At 41.7% G+C, this 13,956-nt stretch overlaps 1 protein-coding gene across 6 annotated transcripts; it reads left to right on the plus strand.

Annotated features, from left to right (window-relative positions):
• Positions 1-7,133: 7,133 nt before the first annotated feature.
• Positions 7,134-9,036, plus strand: LOC105050990 (probable BOI-related E3 ubiquitin-protein ligase 3). Of its 6 annotated transcripts, none has more exons than XM_010931228.3 (4): positions 7,315-7,469; positions 7,552-7,637; positions 7,722-8,110; positions 8,203-9,036. In XM_010931228.3, exons 1-4 carry the CDS (start codon positions 7,396-7,398, stop codon positions 8,785-8,787), a joined length of 1,134 nt encoding a protein of 377 aa, XP_010929530.1. In that variant the 5' UTR covers positions 7,315-7,395; the 3' UTR covers positions 8,788-9,036. The 6 variants fall into 6 exon arrangements, with proteins under 6 accessions (XP_019708247.1, XP_010929532.2, XP_019708246.1 ...); XM_010931229.4 differs by having other exon boundaries at positions 7,725-8,110; XM_019852688.3 differs by having other exon boundaries at positions 7,134-7,637.
• The last annotated feature ends 4,920 nt before the right edge of the window (positions 9,037-13,956 follow it).

Consider the following 13,956-nt stretch of genomic DNA (forward strand, 5'->3'; position numbering starts at 1 on the left):
CTGCTTACATTCAACTCCTGTTCATCAATTTTTCTCTCTAACTTAGGCATCGAAGGATCTTCGTCGGACACAAATTCGATCTGTATGGATGCTATTTTGCTGGTATTCGTTTTCGATGATAGACGATGGAAAGTTGATCGCAACAAATGATATAGCTAGCCAGCCACCATCTTAATCAAGGATGGCTAATGGACCATAAATCCTCCCTGTGAATTGATGTGAATTGAAATTGAGCCATGCCCAGTGGATCAAGGTATTTAATTCGAATGGTATTGTTTCTTTCAGAAGAAAGGGGAAAGAAAAAAAAGAAAGAGGGGAATAACACTCGTCTAAGACGTTGAAACCGAGATGCTTGCGTGAATTGGATATTTCGAGAAATTTTTCTTTGAGGAAGAATGTAATAGGAAGGCCGCCATCGGAGTTTGACTGCGAGACCTCTTCTCCCTCAAAAAAGAATGCTGGACCTCTTCAAGTAGAGAGACATGCCAACTAATTCCGACGAAGCTGATTGATAGAAATCATATCAAGTCTATACTATTTTTAACATAAAACTCTCGAATTCATTTAATCTTATTGTGTCCATCAAATAGTTAATAATTATAAGTAGATACAATCCATCCGATTTCTCGTGAGTTAGAAGAAATAACTAAAAGTGGTTGTGTGTCTAAGGCAACTACAGATCTTCCCCATGAATCACGAGTATATTGCTTCATAAGAAGACCAGGCAGGTGGATCAGCACGGCTGGCATTACCGAGGGACAGGGTTCATGAACCACCTATAGGACGTCAACAAAAAGCAATAATATTCTAGCAATAACCACCAGAAAGGCCCAACCTTGAAGGACTGGGACGAGGGTGAAGATGTTGTAAGACCCGTCAGAACATGGTCTTTGATAGCTCCGATGTCCATCCTGTCCAACACCCTATATTCATTCTCTTCTGACCCGATTCAATGCTCGGCCGTCCTCCATTGATCTAAACCCCCCGGGGCTTTGGACCACGTAATGTGGCGGACCCTAGCGAGCCACACATGGCCAACTTCAGATTACCCTTCTCGCTTCGTGTCGAAGCTCTTTGCCACTGCGTAATTGATTAGTTTTTCCCGTAAAACAATCCCTTTTGGAGCTATTCAGGCGCTTGGCATTCACCATCACATGCCAGATGAGGATTTGAGCCACAAGTGTAGAATAATGGGCGTGTGATTATAAAAGGATACGGAAACTCTCTGCATAAGAGACCATTTCCTGGAACTCGACCAAACCGTGACGCACGCCGTGAAGTCAAGACCCATAAGCCATGAAGCAGCCGTAGCTCCCCGTCCTCGTCTCCCAGTGCCACACCACTTATTTGTCCCTTCCCCCACCGCCCATGCTTTGCTTCGTTTACTCATCTTCTATCATGTTGGAACCAAGCTGATAGGAGCCGTTAGTAGTCCCAAAACTCACATATCAATCTAATTAAAACGCTAGTTCAAGAGATATCATATATATATATATATATATATATATATATATAAAGCAATACTATATAGAGAAATATTATTGTGTTGATAACTCAATTTCTCTAAACATTGTAGTGTTGCCAACTCAGATTACTACCTCGTGCTTATCATCTCCCTGCTCTGCTTGGACCTCCTCTCTCTCTCTGTGTGTGCTTGCCGCCACCTCCTATCGGTCTTCACCGGTCTCTTTCTTTGCCGAGCTCTCGCGGATGGCCACCTCCACTATCGCCTTCCTTCCTCACAGATCTCCGTCCACTTCCATCCACCTCAGGTGTTTTTCTTTCCATATGTTCAAAAAAGAGAAATAAAAAAAAAAAAAAAACTTATCAACACAAAACTCCAACCACCATTGTCGAAGCTTCTGTATTCAGCCGCTCCAAACCTCCCAACCAGGACTCCTCACTACCCCCCACACCCTCCGTGGTCCTACTCCGTCGCTGTCCCCTCCTGTTCTCTCCCCTGATCCTGACAAATCCGAGCCCCCACGGCTCCACACAAGCACCGGTAATCGCCCGTGCCCTCTATCCATGCTCATCCCTCAGCTGCTTTCCTTCCCCTCTATTTTTTTCTTCTCCAGTAGTATTTTCATTTTTTTTGCTTCGAACCTCACGGATGCCCACTTTCGCAACAGGTGAGATGGAGCCATGGAGCTTGAGATGGAGGAGGCGCGGGAGGTGCCCGGAGCCGAGAAGGAGAGAAGAAGGGGTTGGTGGCACTGGAGCCGAGGGAGGAGAGGGGAGGAGGATTGGTGGCACCAGAGCTGGATGCGGCGTAGATGGTGGGTGTGGCACAGACGGCTGTGGGGCGGGGTCGTGGTGAGGGTGATGCGAACGATCGCGATCTGGGCCTCACACGGTGGGGGCGGGGGGTGGGGGGGAGGTTGCGGGAGGAAGGGAAGGGAAGGAGGAAAAAGAAAAAAAATATATTTGGCAAGGAAAAGAAAAAAAGAAAAGAAAAAAAATATTATTATTTTATTGCTAATAATAATTAAAAATATTATTTTTTTACCTAGCTTTAGCAGGGTATTAAAAAAAGGGATGGTTGGCCGTATATGGTAAGGAGGATGATGGAGAGCATGGATTAGATAGGAGAGAAGAAGATGCATCTTGTGTTGTATCAGAAAATAACGAAAAAAATAGATTTAGCAGGATATTAAATAAAAAGATGGTGCAAATGGACAAATACGATGACATCCATATTTTATTTCACTGTATCATAATGAATGAGAAAAAAAAATAGAAAAAAATTATGGAGCAGATCGGCTGTAACCTCTCTAAGGGTCATTCCCAACATCTCGGACCTTCGGTACCATTTTATTTAAAAAAAAAATCAATTTTCATAATAATTTTAGTAATTATTCTATTAAAATTAATCATGTACTAATATTAGAAAATAAATTTTAAAAAAAATTTGCTATTTCGTAGGCTTATGTATATCTGCACGTCTGTAACGAGGAATTCTCTTTGGATATACTTTGTTATTTATTTTTTTTTCTTTTCTGAATGATTGTTTTGATAATTGGGGTTCTATTCTTTATATTGTGTTATCATCTGTGAAAATCGATGGAAAAATTTAGAGCGAGTATAATATATATTTTTTAAATATTAAAAATACTTCTTTTGATATGTTGTTGATGTTTAATTGATCCTCTTGTCTGATGTTGCATTACTATACAATTGAATATTTTTAAATTATTGTTTCAGAAATTTATTTTTTTAATTATTTAAGTAAAATCATGAGGCTATGTATTGTGCGTTGGAAACTCAAAGATTATTTGTTTATTAATATTTATAGTCTACTAAGAATATATATTAATTTTATTTAATAGATGTATAAATGTTTCCTCCTCATATATAATATGTGAAATTATTCTTTCTTATTTACTCTTGTTTCTTTTTGTACTACTGCAGAGGTTTGTATTTTCTTAATTTTATATTAATTAATTGTTTCATATTATTTTTCTATCAGTATAAGCACCAGTGGTGGAGCGTAAGAGAGATCAAAGGGGGCTACTGCCTCTTTAAAAAATTTTAAAATACTTATTACCTATATATTTATATATATGGTAATCTCTATCAATATTTTAATTTTACACACATTACGAATCCATCGATTTGAGAAAAAATCATATAATTAATTTATATATTATTTTTTTATTAAAAATAATAATTTTTTTAAATAAAAAATTAATGTTTATTTATTTTTTAATTCTTTATTTATTTTTCAATCTTTAATGTGGAAGGAATTATTGAGATTTTTATACGATCAAAATTATTTTGCTGATGACATAAAATACTTTTTTTATTTATTTTTATTTATATTAAAAATTAAATATTTATTAATATTTTTATTTTATTATTTATTATAAAATATTTTATTTAAAAAAATATTAGAAAATTATTATTTTATCCTTCCAACATTTGATTTCAGATTCCGTCGCTGGTAAGCACATCAATATTTTTAACTGTCAAATATTATATATTATAATTTTACAAATAATAATATTTAAATAATTAAAAATATGATAATAATATTTAAAAAAGTATTTTTGTACATTTAATTCCGCGTAACGTGTGGATCTTCGTTCCGTTAAATATAATTCTACGTTTATCCAAAATATTATGTATAATTCTACTTACAATAAGGACGGGTAGGTATTTAAAAAAATATTCATATATAACAAGGACAAGTAGATATTTAAAAGAATGAAGCAGAAGGGGGGGGGACTTTCTTTTGACGGTGACGGTGATAAAAGCCTGTGCGCCATGACACGGCAGCTCCAAACAACACTCCTCCCCATCATTCACCCGAAAGGCGCGTCTAAAGCTGACTAGCTTGTGCATGACCCAGGAAAATTGTAAGGGAAGAACATGCCAAAATGGTGACCTTTTGTGCTCGGCAACAGCAATTTCCAGATAGATAGATGCTCTCAGCGCGACAGAAACACAACACTTGCGTTGAATACTTTGTTTAAGAGATAAAAAGACGATACACTGTTTTACCAGGAACTATTTATAGCTTATATGTAGGTCATAAAGTTAGGCTGATTATTATTGTCGACAAGCATCTTTTCACACCACTGTGAGAGAAAGTACACGTACATCATGCAGTGCTCCTGTTTATGGTGAGGCACGGAAATGGAATAGGAGTGGGAAGGTGGCAGGGGCGAATGGGGTCAAGATACGGTATGATTTGCGTAAACAGTACGAATCTTAACGTTTTCGGGGAAAGGGATAGCATCGGAGATTTTTACAGCAGAGGGAGGAGAAAAAGAGAGAAGGAAAATAAAGGTCGATGGTGGTAGAGAAGAGGGGCAGCTTGTGCTGGCTTTTGGGTGGTCTCGTTTGACCCAACCCATCCATCACGGTGTCGGTCACCTCATATCATATCTTCTGGGCTCGTTCCGTCCCGGTCGCGGCGGTCTTCCCAAAAGCGGAGGTCGGGGCTTGACCGCCATGTCCTCAAGCGTGCCTCCACTCCGTTGGCGCATTCTGCCAACTGCCTGCCGCCCACACACACCTCTTCTGTTGGCACCACACTTTCAGCAGGAGGTAATTATTTACTTTTATTTACTGCAGCATAACAGCAGAGGAGAGGCAGCGGCAGCGGCGGCAGCAGCAGCAGCGGAGTGGATGGAAGATTATCAGCTCCCCAAGCGAGGGAGAGTAAAATAAAGATAGCAGGAGAAACTGACTCCCCAACAGTGGCAGCCTCTACAAGAGAACAGAAGAGAAGAGACATCTCTCTCTCTCTCTCCCCCCTCCAAAAAGCAATAGATCGAGGATAGCTAGTACGGAAACTTTCGGAAAGGAGCCCCATTCATCAGAGTCGTTTTGGGCCCACATTTGTGTATATACGCACACCCGAGTTACAAGGCATGCACTCACTCTGCTCCTAGCCTAGCACTTCTCTAGAGTGCAGAAGTAGGAGTGAGCGCATTGGCTTGACGAGGGAATTAAGGGCAGTTTTATAATAGGGGGAGGTGGAGCGGGGGACACTGTTGTCAGGGGCCGTTGGTCACAGGACCCGACACTAACAGCGCAGCGGCCTGTCCCTAGTCACATAGCAGTGCCGGTGAGTGGCACTGCTGAAACGTCCCTCATGAATCATAACAAAAGAATACGGAGAACAGTAGATAGAGGTAAACGCTGGCAGAGAAATTATCTACGGTGTGTGTGGCTGAAGTTGGGGAGGGCAGCGTCGACCCCCCACCAGTGCCCCTATTCCATTCTTAGCTTGCTCACGGGTCGCGGGACCCAAGATGGGTGTGGGGTGGGGGGCGGGCTGGTTTGGGAACGGTAAGTGGGTGGACCCACCAGCACGGCCTACGTCACCGCCGTGGCCGGTTCCGTAGTGGCCAAGGCACGAAGACGTGGAACGCCGGCCCTGCCCGGGCCGGCGGTGACGTGGATTGTTGCGTTTCCCAAGGCTGGCCTGTCCGGCCGCACGACTCTTTTAATTGCTCCCCCGTCTCTTCCCTGTATCTCCTCGCACCCACCACCCCCTACACGTCCCCCTCCCACCCCCGCAACCACGTACTTACTGCTCTTCTTTTTCTGAAACTCTAGTATTTCTTTTACTCACGCTCGTTAACGGCTAAAAAGATCGATGATAAACTTACATAAGTAACACCGATCGTTCGTTTTATTACCTTTCCTCTCGAACCATTGATTAAGTCTATCCGTCCCTAGATCTGTATAGCAAAATTTTGTCGAGTCACGTTATTTCCATTGAATACGTCAGATGCCTAAGAGGTCACGGATCGGTGAGCCCTCGGGTGGGGTTGTAAATGTGGTCCAGCGCTGCAGGGCATGGATGCTGTTGACAATACACAGGACTGGCAATCTGGAAGCATGGCGATGGCAAGATAAATGCCTTGCGGAAGGAAGCGATGATAGGAGGTCAAAAAATTTGACCAAAAATAGTTAATTTACATTGAGAGTAACGTAAAAAATCAGACACCGTGATTTTTTTTTTTCTAAGGGTAAACAGTCGCCGTTACTCTAAAATGAGCTGGAGGCGGATTGTAAAATAAAAAAAAAAAAAAAAAAAGGGTACCTGCGCTGCAATCACGCATCCCATACCGTTCTGTTTTTTTTTTTTTTTAAAGGGTAAACAGTCGCCGTTACTCTAAAATGAGCTGGAGGCGGATTGACAAAAAAAAAAAAAAAAAAAAAGGGTACCTGCGCTGCAATCACGCATCCGATACTGTTCTGACCTCTTCTGTCATCTCTCAGCCATCATCCATATATGTATGTATCGGACGGACATTATTCATTCACATAAATGGAAACCAACTGCAGCTATTTTCTTCTTAAAATATCTATTTTTCGAATCTGCCTCCCTTTGCAGGCATTTTAGGCTTTTACCGTTGCTTCGTCAGTAATTAGCAAGATCAGTAAAATATTAAACAAACGGGAAAGGAAAAGATAATAATTGATTTAAAGAAGAGGCCAATTCCAGTAAAGAAAGGAGGAGATACCCCGCCCGACCCCAGCTTTGGCGCACGTATCTGGCGTGCATTGTCCCGTTTTGTTTGACCGTCCCGCAGCCGCGCCTCCCCATTTATATATGGGCGGAGAGTGAATGCCCTCCATATAAAAAGGTGAGACCCATCCCCCCTTCTCGTTCTCGGCTATCCCTCCCATTAATTTATTAGTTTCCACGAGAAAACATGAAACAATTACCAGTCCATTCGCTTTCCAATCCCTGCCCTCTCCCCCCGGGCCCCAACCTGTTTGTTTCTTAATTCGCGCACCGCACCTGCCGTCATACGTGTCCATCACCCATCCCTATATAAATACGACCCCCCATCTCCTTCTCATGCCATTTCATCTTCCCCCTAATCCCCGCCCCCGGAAGTCTCAACCGACCGCTTTAGGACGACCCATCGAATGGGAGGAGCAGGAGCAATGGCTGTGCAAGCCCAGTATCCATCTAACGCCCTCTCCGCGAATTTCCGGGCCAGGTGAGACCCTGCCTGCCCCAATATTCGTTAGTTTTGGAGCGCTTCTCTTGCCTTTCCTTCCTGACAAGTCTTTCTTCTCCAGAACTCGGAACAATGTCCCCATGCTCCAAGATTGCAACCCCCATCTCCACCAACTCGGGAGTCTCCCCGGCACCTACAGCTATCTTGGTGAGCCACCCCGAGCCCGCGCTCCTTCTTGTTCCCCTTCTCCTCCGAGATCATGTGCTCATCGAACGGCTGTGATTGGATCAGCAGGGCAACGGCAAGGCTTTAATAACTGTACGGTGTTCAGCGATCCGACGAGCGAGCTAACGTGCAACGCCTCGGGTTCCCGGAAGCGGATCCGAGACGAGGAGCCCATGGCGCTGCCCCATCCCGACCCGGACCACAACACCGTCCCCGTCTTCGGATATCCAAGTCTAAATCTCGCCGCGCTTCCGTTGAAACCCGACGCCACTGTCGTAGCCACCACCGGCGCTCGGTTGTCGCACGAGCAGAGCCGCTTGCTCGACTCCGCGGGGACTTCTACCAGCGGGCGCCCCGCCGCCGCTTCGCCGCTCGCCGTGTCCCCTCTCGCCCAGGAACTCGCCTTCCATCTCTACCAGCAGAACGTTGAGATCGACGCCCTCGTCCGCCTCCAGGTACCGGATCCGATCCCTCTCCCCTGTGTCTCTGTTTTTGTTGATCGATTCGTGCTGTGTTCTAATTTCGTCTGATGTGATGTGATTACTAGAATGAGAGGCTTCGATCGGGATTGGAGGAGGTCCGGAAGAGATATTGCCGGGTGGTGCTGTCGGCGGTGGAGCAGCGTGTGGCGAAGCGACTGAGGGAAAAGGAGACGGAGCTGGAGGATGCGACCCGCCGGAATGTGGAGCTGGAGGAGAAAGTAAGGCAGATGAGCGCCGAGAACCAGATGTGGTTCAACGTCGCCAAGAACAACGAAGCCATTGTTAATAGTCTTCGGACGAGCCTGGAGCAGGTGCTCCTCCAGAACGACGCTTCCGCCGCCCCCGACCACGGCAATCAGGGCCGTGAGGGCTACGGGGACAGTGAGGGCGCGGCGGCTTTGTTCCCGGCCGATGACGCGCAGTCGTGTTGCTTCGAGGAGGATAGGAGGGAGGCAGAGGCGGCGGTGGCGCGGGAGAACGAGGAGCTCCGTTTGCGGAGGGTGTGCAAGGTGTGCAGGGACAAGGACGCGTGCGTTCTTCTGCTCCCCTGCCGGCACCTTTGCTTGTGCATGGTCTGCGCACCGAAGATCGCCACGTGTCCCATCTGCCACTCCATGAAGAACGCTTCCCTCCAAATCTTCACGTGCTGATCCCCCGGTCATCTTCTCCTCCATCTTCTGCTCGACCGTCCGATGAGTCTGGAATCGTCTGTGAAGTTTTTTTTTTTTACTTTTCCCTTTTTTTTTTTTTTTTGGCTTTGCGAACTCTCTTTTGGTAATGCTTTACGATGCACGCTGTATCGGAGCATTCCTGCTGCTACTGTAACGAAAACTTCTCGGTAAAGTTTTCTTTTTTCTTTTTTCTTATTGACAAAAAAAAAAAATTTCCTTCTTTCTTCAGCAGACGCCCGCTTATTTTTTCTCTTGGAGATCTAATATTGGTCATGAGAGTTTTAAGAGCTACACTTCATTCGGTGCGGAGTTTATCACCCGATGTATTGCTTATAGGCTTGTTGTACTTGAGGAAAATATAAAATGCCCAATTATTTTGTTCGAGGCGGTCAACTCGAGTGGGCAGTCCTCGCAGTGAGGTGGTTGCCAAGATATGTTCCGTGGATTAGTTATTGGCAAGTACGTACAAGGAAAATAAAACGGCACCCTTCAAATTTGTAGAACAGGGGCGGTACTCCTTCACTGCGTGTCTTGTCAAATCGTTGAAGAAACCGTTTTAATTTTACGCTTTGGAACGAAATGCATTATTATCATCATCGTAAATTTCAAAGTTTTATCATCGTGGATTTCAAACTGGTTCTTTGTAATCGTGCATCACATGTATGGTCACTATATTTTTGTATTTAAAAATAGCGCAAGGGAAAGAAATATCTAGTGGGAGATGGTGGAGATGGGGGATTTGGTGGGGCCCAGCACGGTTTGTCCTGGGAACGAGTAAAAGCAGGTAATGGGTGGGTGTCTCGTATATATGCTCCATTATTTATAATTAAACTAATTGCTTTGTTATACTTATTGGAATAGAGTAATGAACACTGAGCTGAGCTGGTAACAAAGGTGGAATGCCAGAACGGTAGCATCCTGTCTCGCCGATTAGCCGTTATTTAAATCTGGGAGCACTGACCATGGGTGGGAGCCATTTCGAGCGGTAGCTAGAGAGAGGAGGATGGGGTTTACTTTGTCATGATTGTTACGTTGCTCTGAGAGTGAGATTGGAATGCGTGCACTGTTTTCTGGCGTTGATGGCTTGGGCGGGACCGCACCTCGCCGCAGGACTCGGTCATCGCAACTCCCTGTCCAATGGCTGGCATCACCAACCCTCCCCCACCACCGACTCCTGCTTCCTACTTCCCGTTAATCTTATTTATTTTCGCTGTGGGCAGGGGGATTTGGTGGGGCGAGGAGCAGGGCAGGGAATGGTGGTGAAGAAAAAGAAAGGTTACATTGGATGGATGATGTGCTAAGATATCTGCCCGCCTCCGCCACCACCATCCCCCCCCCCCTTATCGTAAGTAACAAAGAAAACGACTCGCACCCTTTGACCATTGGATATTATAAGATTAAGATGAGATCTCTCGTCTAATTTACTCTTTTTTAAAGTGTGCATTATGAGGATTGAGATGCTACTGTGTAATCGTTGGAAAGCCATCAACTCGTTCCTTGCCTTCCCACGCAAATTGTATTATAGAGGGTACTCGATGTCATCCACCTCATTATCATCACGCCAACCTCACTCTGGTGCGCTTGGACCACTCAATTCAAAACTAATTTTATATGATGTATGCTCCTACTTGAGTGCACGAACCATCCTTTAGTTTGCAACTTTTTTTGGATTGGTTATAATTGCACCCCTTTTTGCGCTGCTCCCATGTGTCACATGGGATTAAATGCCTCGCAATGCGAGTAGGAACTAATTATCGTACCAAGTTCCCCAATTCTTTTTTTTTTTTTTTCTCGTTTTCTTTTAATATGGCAGCTACAAAGATTTTCGGTCTAAAAAATCGACCATGAAGCCTAAATCATTGAATCATTATCTTTTCTCAGACATCCAGGACTAAGGCCACCTTGTTTGATTATGGGCCGGCTTCAGGAAATGATCCAGGCAGATCCACCAAAGTATCTTACACTAACTATCTTGCAAGTTGGCTTCTTTCAATGCGGGAACGAATATAAATCCATGGATAGCGAAACACATTTAATTTTGTAACCGCTGCATTCGCCATGCTAGTTGCCATTCCATCTACCTAGCTATCTATCAATTGCTATTTCTTCCCCCACCCCCTCCCCCTCCCCCCCCACTCCCCAACCCAACAAAACAAAAATAAAATAAAATAAACATAATCATTGAAGATTATGTAAATGTAGCTTTAACTGCAATTGCAACCATAATCATGGACAGCAATGGCAAGGAGCGCAGGAGCTCCAGGGTCTTGAGAACAAGTAAACGTGATGTACAAACAGCACACCCCACGCCTCGTTTGTCCTGCCGGGCATTGCAAGCGACTTGACGATACATAAAGTTGATATGGGCTGAACAAAAGAAATGGGCAGCACCCTCTGCAGATGTTCCCATCTGCACTCGATCGGTACTTACTGTTACGACCCATGTGGTGTGCCGTGTGACATGATAGCTCTCAGCATGCTTTTGAAATATTGATGTGCTCTGCGTACCCTCCCACAAGTCGATGATACAGATGATTTCATGGCATACCAACTTATCTGTACAGGCCCCACGTACGCTGCAAGCCATGCTATAGCTAGTGGCCACACTTCACCGTGACGTACTTGTCCGCTTGGATAGATCACATTCGCACCGACAAAGCTAGGCAATGTCCATGTTACATGCAAGGATTTTCTAGGGCTCAATCATTTATTGGCAGGCTAATACGGTTGTGGTACCTGAACGAAATTAGCATGCAGTGCCTAGCTAGCAATGGCTGGTTTTCAATTATTACGATCCCATCCAATCTTACTTTAACCCTAGTGCTTCGTTTAGTGGTGGGAGTTGAAATTAGCAAAAGAACTTGCCTTGCGAGTGGAAGCCTTCCCCCCCACTCTACTCTTTCTTCTTTCATTATTTCATCTTTTTCTTTTTCTACGTTTCAATATTGGAAGCCTATCGAGGAGGACAGATAGAAAAGAGATCCATTTCGGCATCAAGGAAAGCCCTCACACGACTAGCCTTGCTCAACCGGCCGTCTGTTGCTCCCCCCCGACCCCATATGTTTGTTGTTTACTAATGGCGCATGACATGTGAACCACGATAAGCCAACCAACTCTCTCCCCTTTTCTTTTGGATTTGGTGGAGAAAGACAACGAAGTCGTAGTTATCTTCAAATTTAATTAGGCGGAAATTTCTTTTGACTTCAAAACTAGATTTTTTTTTTTTTTTTCAATTAGTTGCTTTTTTCATTGCAATATCACCTAATAATCCGTCCATACATCTTAATAGCATGTCAAAACTGTCTAAATTACTCTCTATGTTTTGGAGGTAATTACAAAGTACCTGTTTTAGAGAAATTTTGGCCAATTCTCTCTTAGGACCCTTAGATACCGTCGACAATTAATTATGAGGGATACCGTTGCAATGTGGTACTCGAGGAAAGGATGGGTGAGGAAGGGCGAAACTCCATCTTGTACCAAGAAAGCGCAAGTACCAGAAAATAGGAATGGCGATGGTCCAGTGCTCCAAGGTCGATGGCAGCAGTGGGAGCGATGTGAAGGGGGATTGCACGAGAAAAGATTTATAATAATGATCAAAATTGTGGCCATAAACATAGTAGACTGCTGATGAAAATTATACCAATAATTGGTAAACCATAGCAACAGATGACATTGATAAAAGTTATTACCATGGTTTAAGTGACCAGTATAAGTAACACTGTGGCAACAATTTTGAGACATCCTGCAACAATACTATACATATGATTATGGATATGACTTATTATGGCAGTTGCAAGCATCATTATATATGCAACCAAAATTAGGTATTGAAAATGAAATATTTTTATTATAAATTAGTACTACTTGGCCATCTTGACAACATTAACTTCTAGCATGAGGTTGTTGTTTTCTTATTTTTTTAAAAACTTGTTCGTATTATAAAATATACTCATTTCAAATCTATTATGATATTTTATATTTTAATAATTAATTATTTTAATAAAAATATATTTTTTTGATAGAAAATAAAAAATGAATACCTTCATTTTGTTCTTTTTAATATTTTATTTTAAAAAATTAAAAACATAAATAATTTCAACATATTTCTGTAATTGTGTATATATATTTTTAAAAGTCCTTTAAAAGTAGATAATTTATGATTTTTTTTGAATAATATAACTAAAAGTAAATATTTAATATAGAACTTTCAATACTTTATATTATATATTTTATTAAAGTACTTTTAATTTTTAATTCATTTTTAATATAAATTGGGTTGGATCCATAATTCAAATTGTAGATTAAATTGATCTCCATGCCAATTTTCATAATTATATCATAAATCATTACCTGATTATATTATGTTATTGGTAATTTAATAGTGGCTTTTATAATGAGAACTATTTTCGCCTAACTATTAAATTGACATATAACTTTTTTATTAAATAGATCAGGTCAAATTGAATTAAAAATAAAATATCTAATCATCAACCTATTTCAAATGAATATAGAATATACAATAATCAATTTTATTTAATTTAATATTCCTCCAATAACCAATATGTATCAAAGATTCTTGTTCATGAGTGTAGGTAAAATGTATTATGTACATGCTATATTAGTAAATTTAATATCCCTCTAATTACAATAAGCATTAAAGATTCTTTTTCCATTTATGTGGGCAAAACCTATTATATATGCACCCCCTATATATATATCAGTAAGTTATGTATAATGCACCATTAATTAATTAGTAATCACTAAAGTATACAAAACTGCTATAAAATAGTTTAAAAATTTCATGTCGATTCCAACCTTCTTTTAACTATTTATCTGGCTTGACTTACTATGTAATCCATTCAGTAAATAGGTCTGGCAAAATGAAGTTTAAAATCATATATTTAACCCATAAAATTTATTATGTACAAATAGAACATATAATATTTGATACATGCAATTGAAATTTCATTACATCCAAAATTTATTAGATGTATGTAGTATCTATTTCTAAATCAGTTTACATTGATGCCAATTTGTCACAAAAATAAACTATAAATAAATAAAAAGGATTAGTGATATGATGATGTATAGGTACCAAAAATTATTTCCTCAATAAATAATTATTATGTTGCAATAAAACTTTATATA

The sequence above is a fragment of the Elaeis guineensis genome, chromosome 9 (genome assembly GCF_000442705.2).
Source record: "Elaeis guineensis isolate ETL-2024a chromosome 9, EG11, whole genome shotgun sequence".
NCBI classification, from domain to species: Eukaryota; Viridiplantae; Streptophyta; class Magnoliopsida; order Arecales; family Arecaceae; genus Elaeis; species Elaeis guineensis.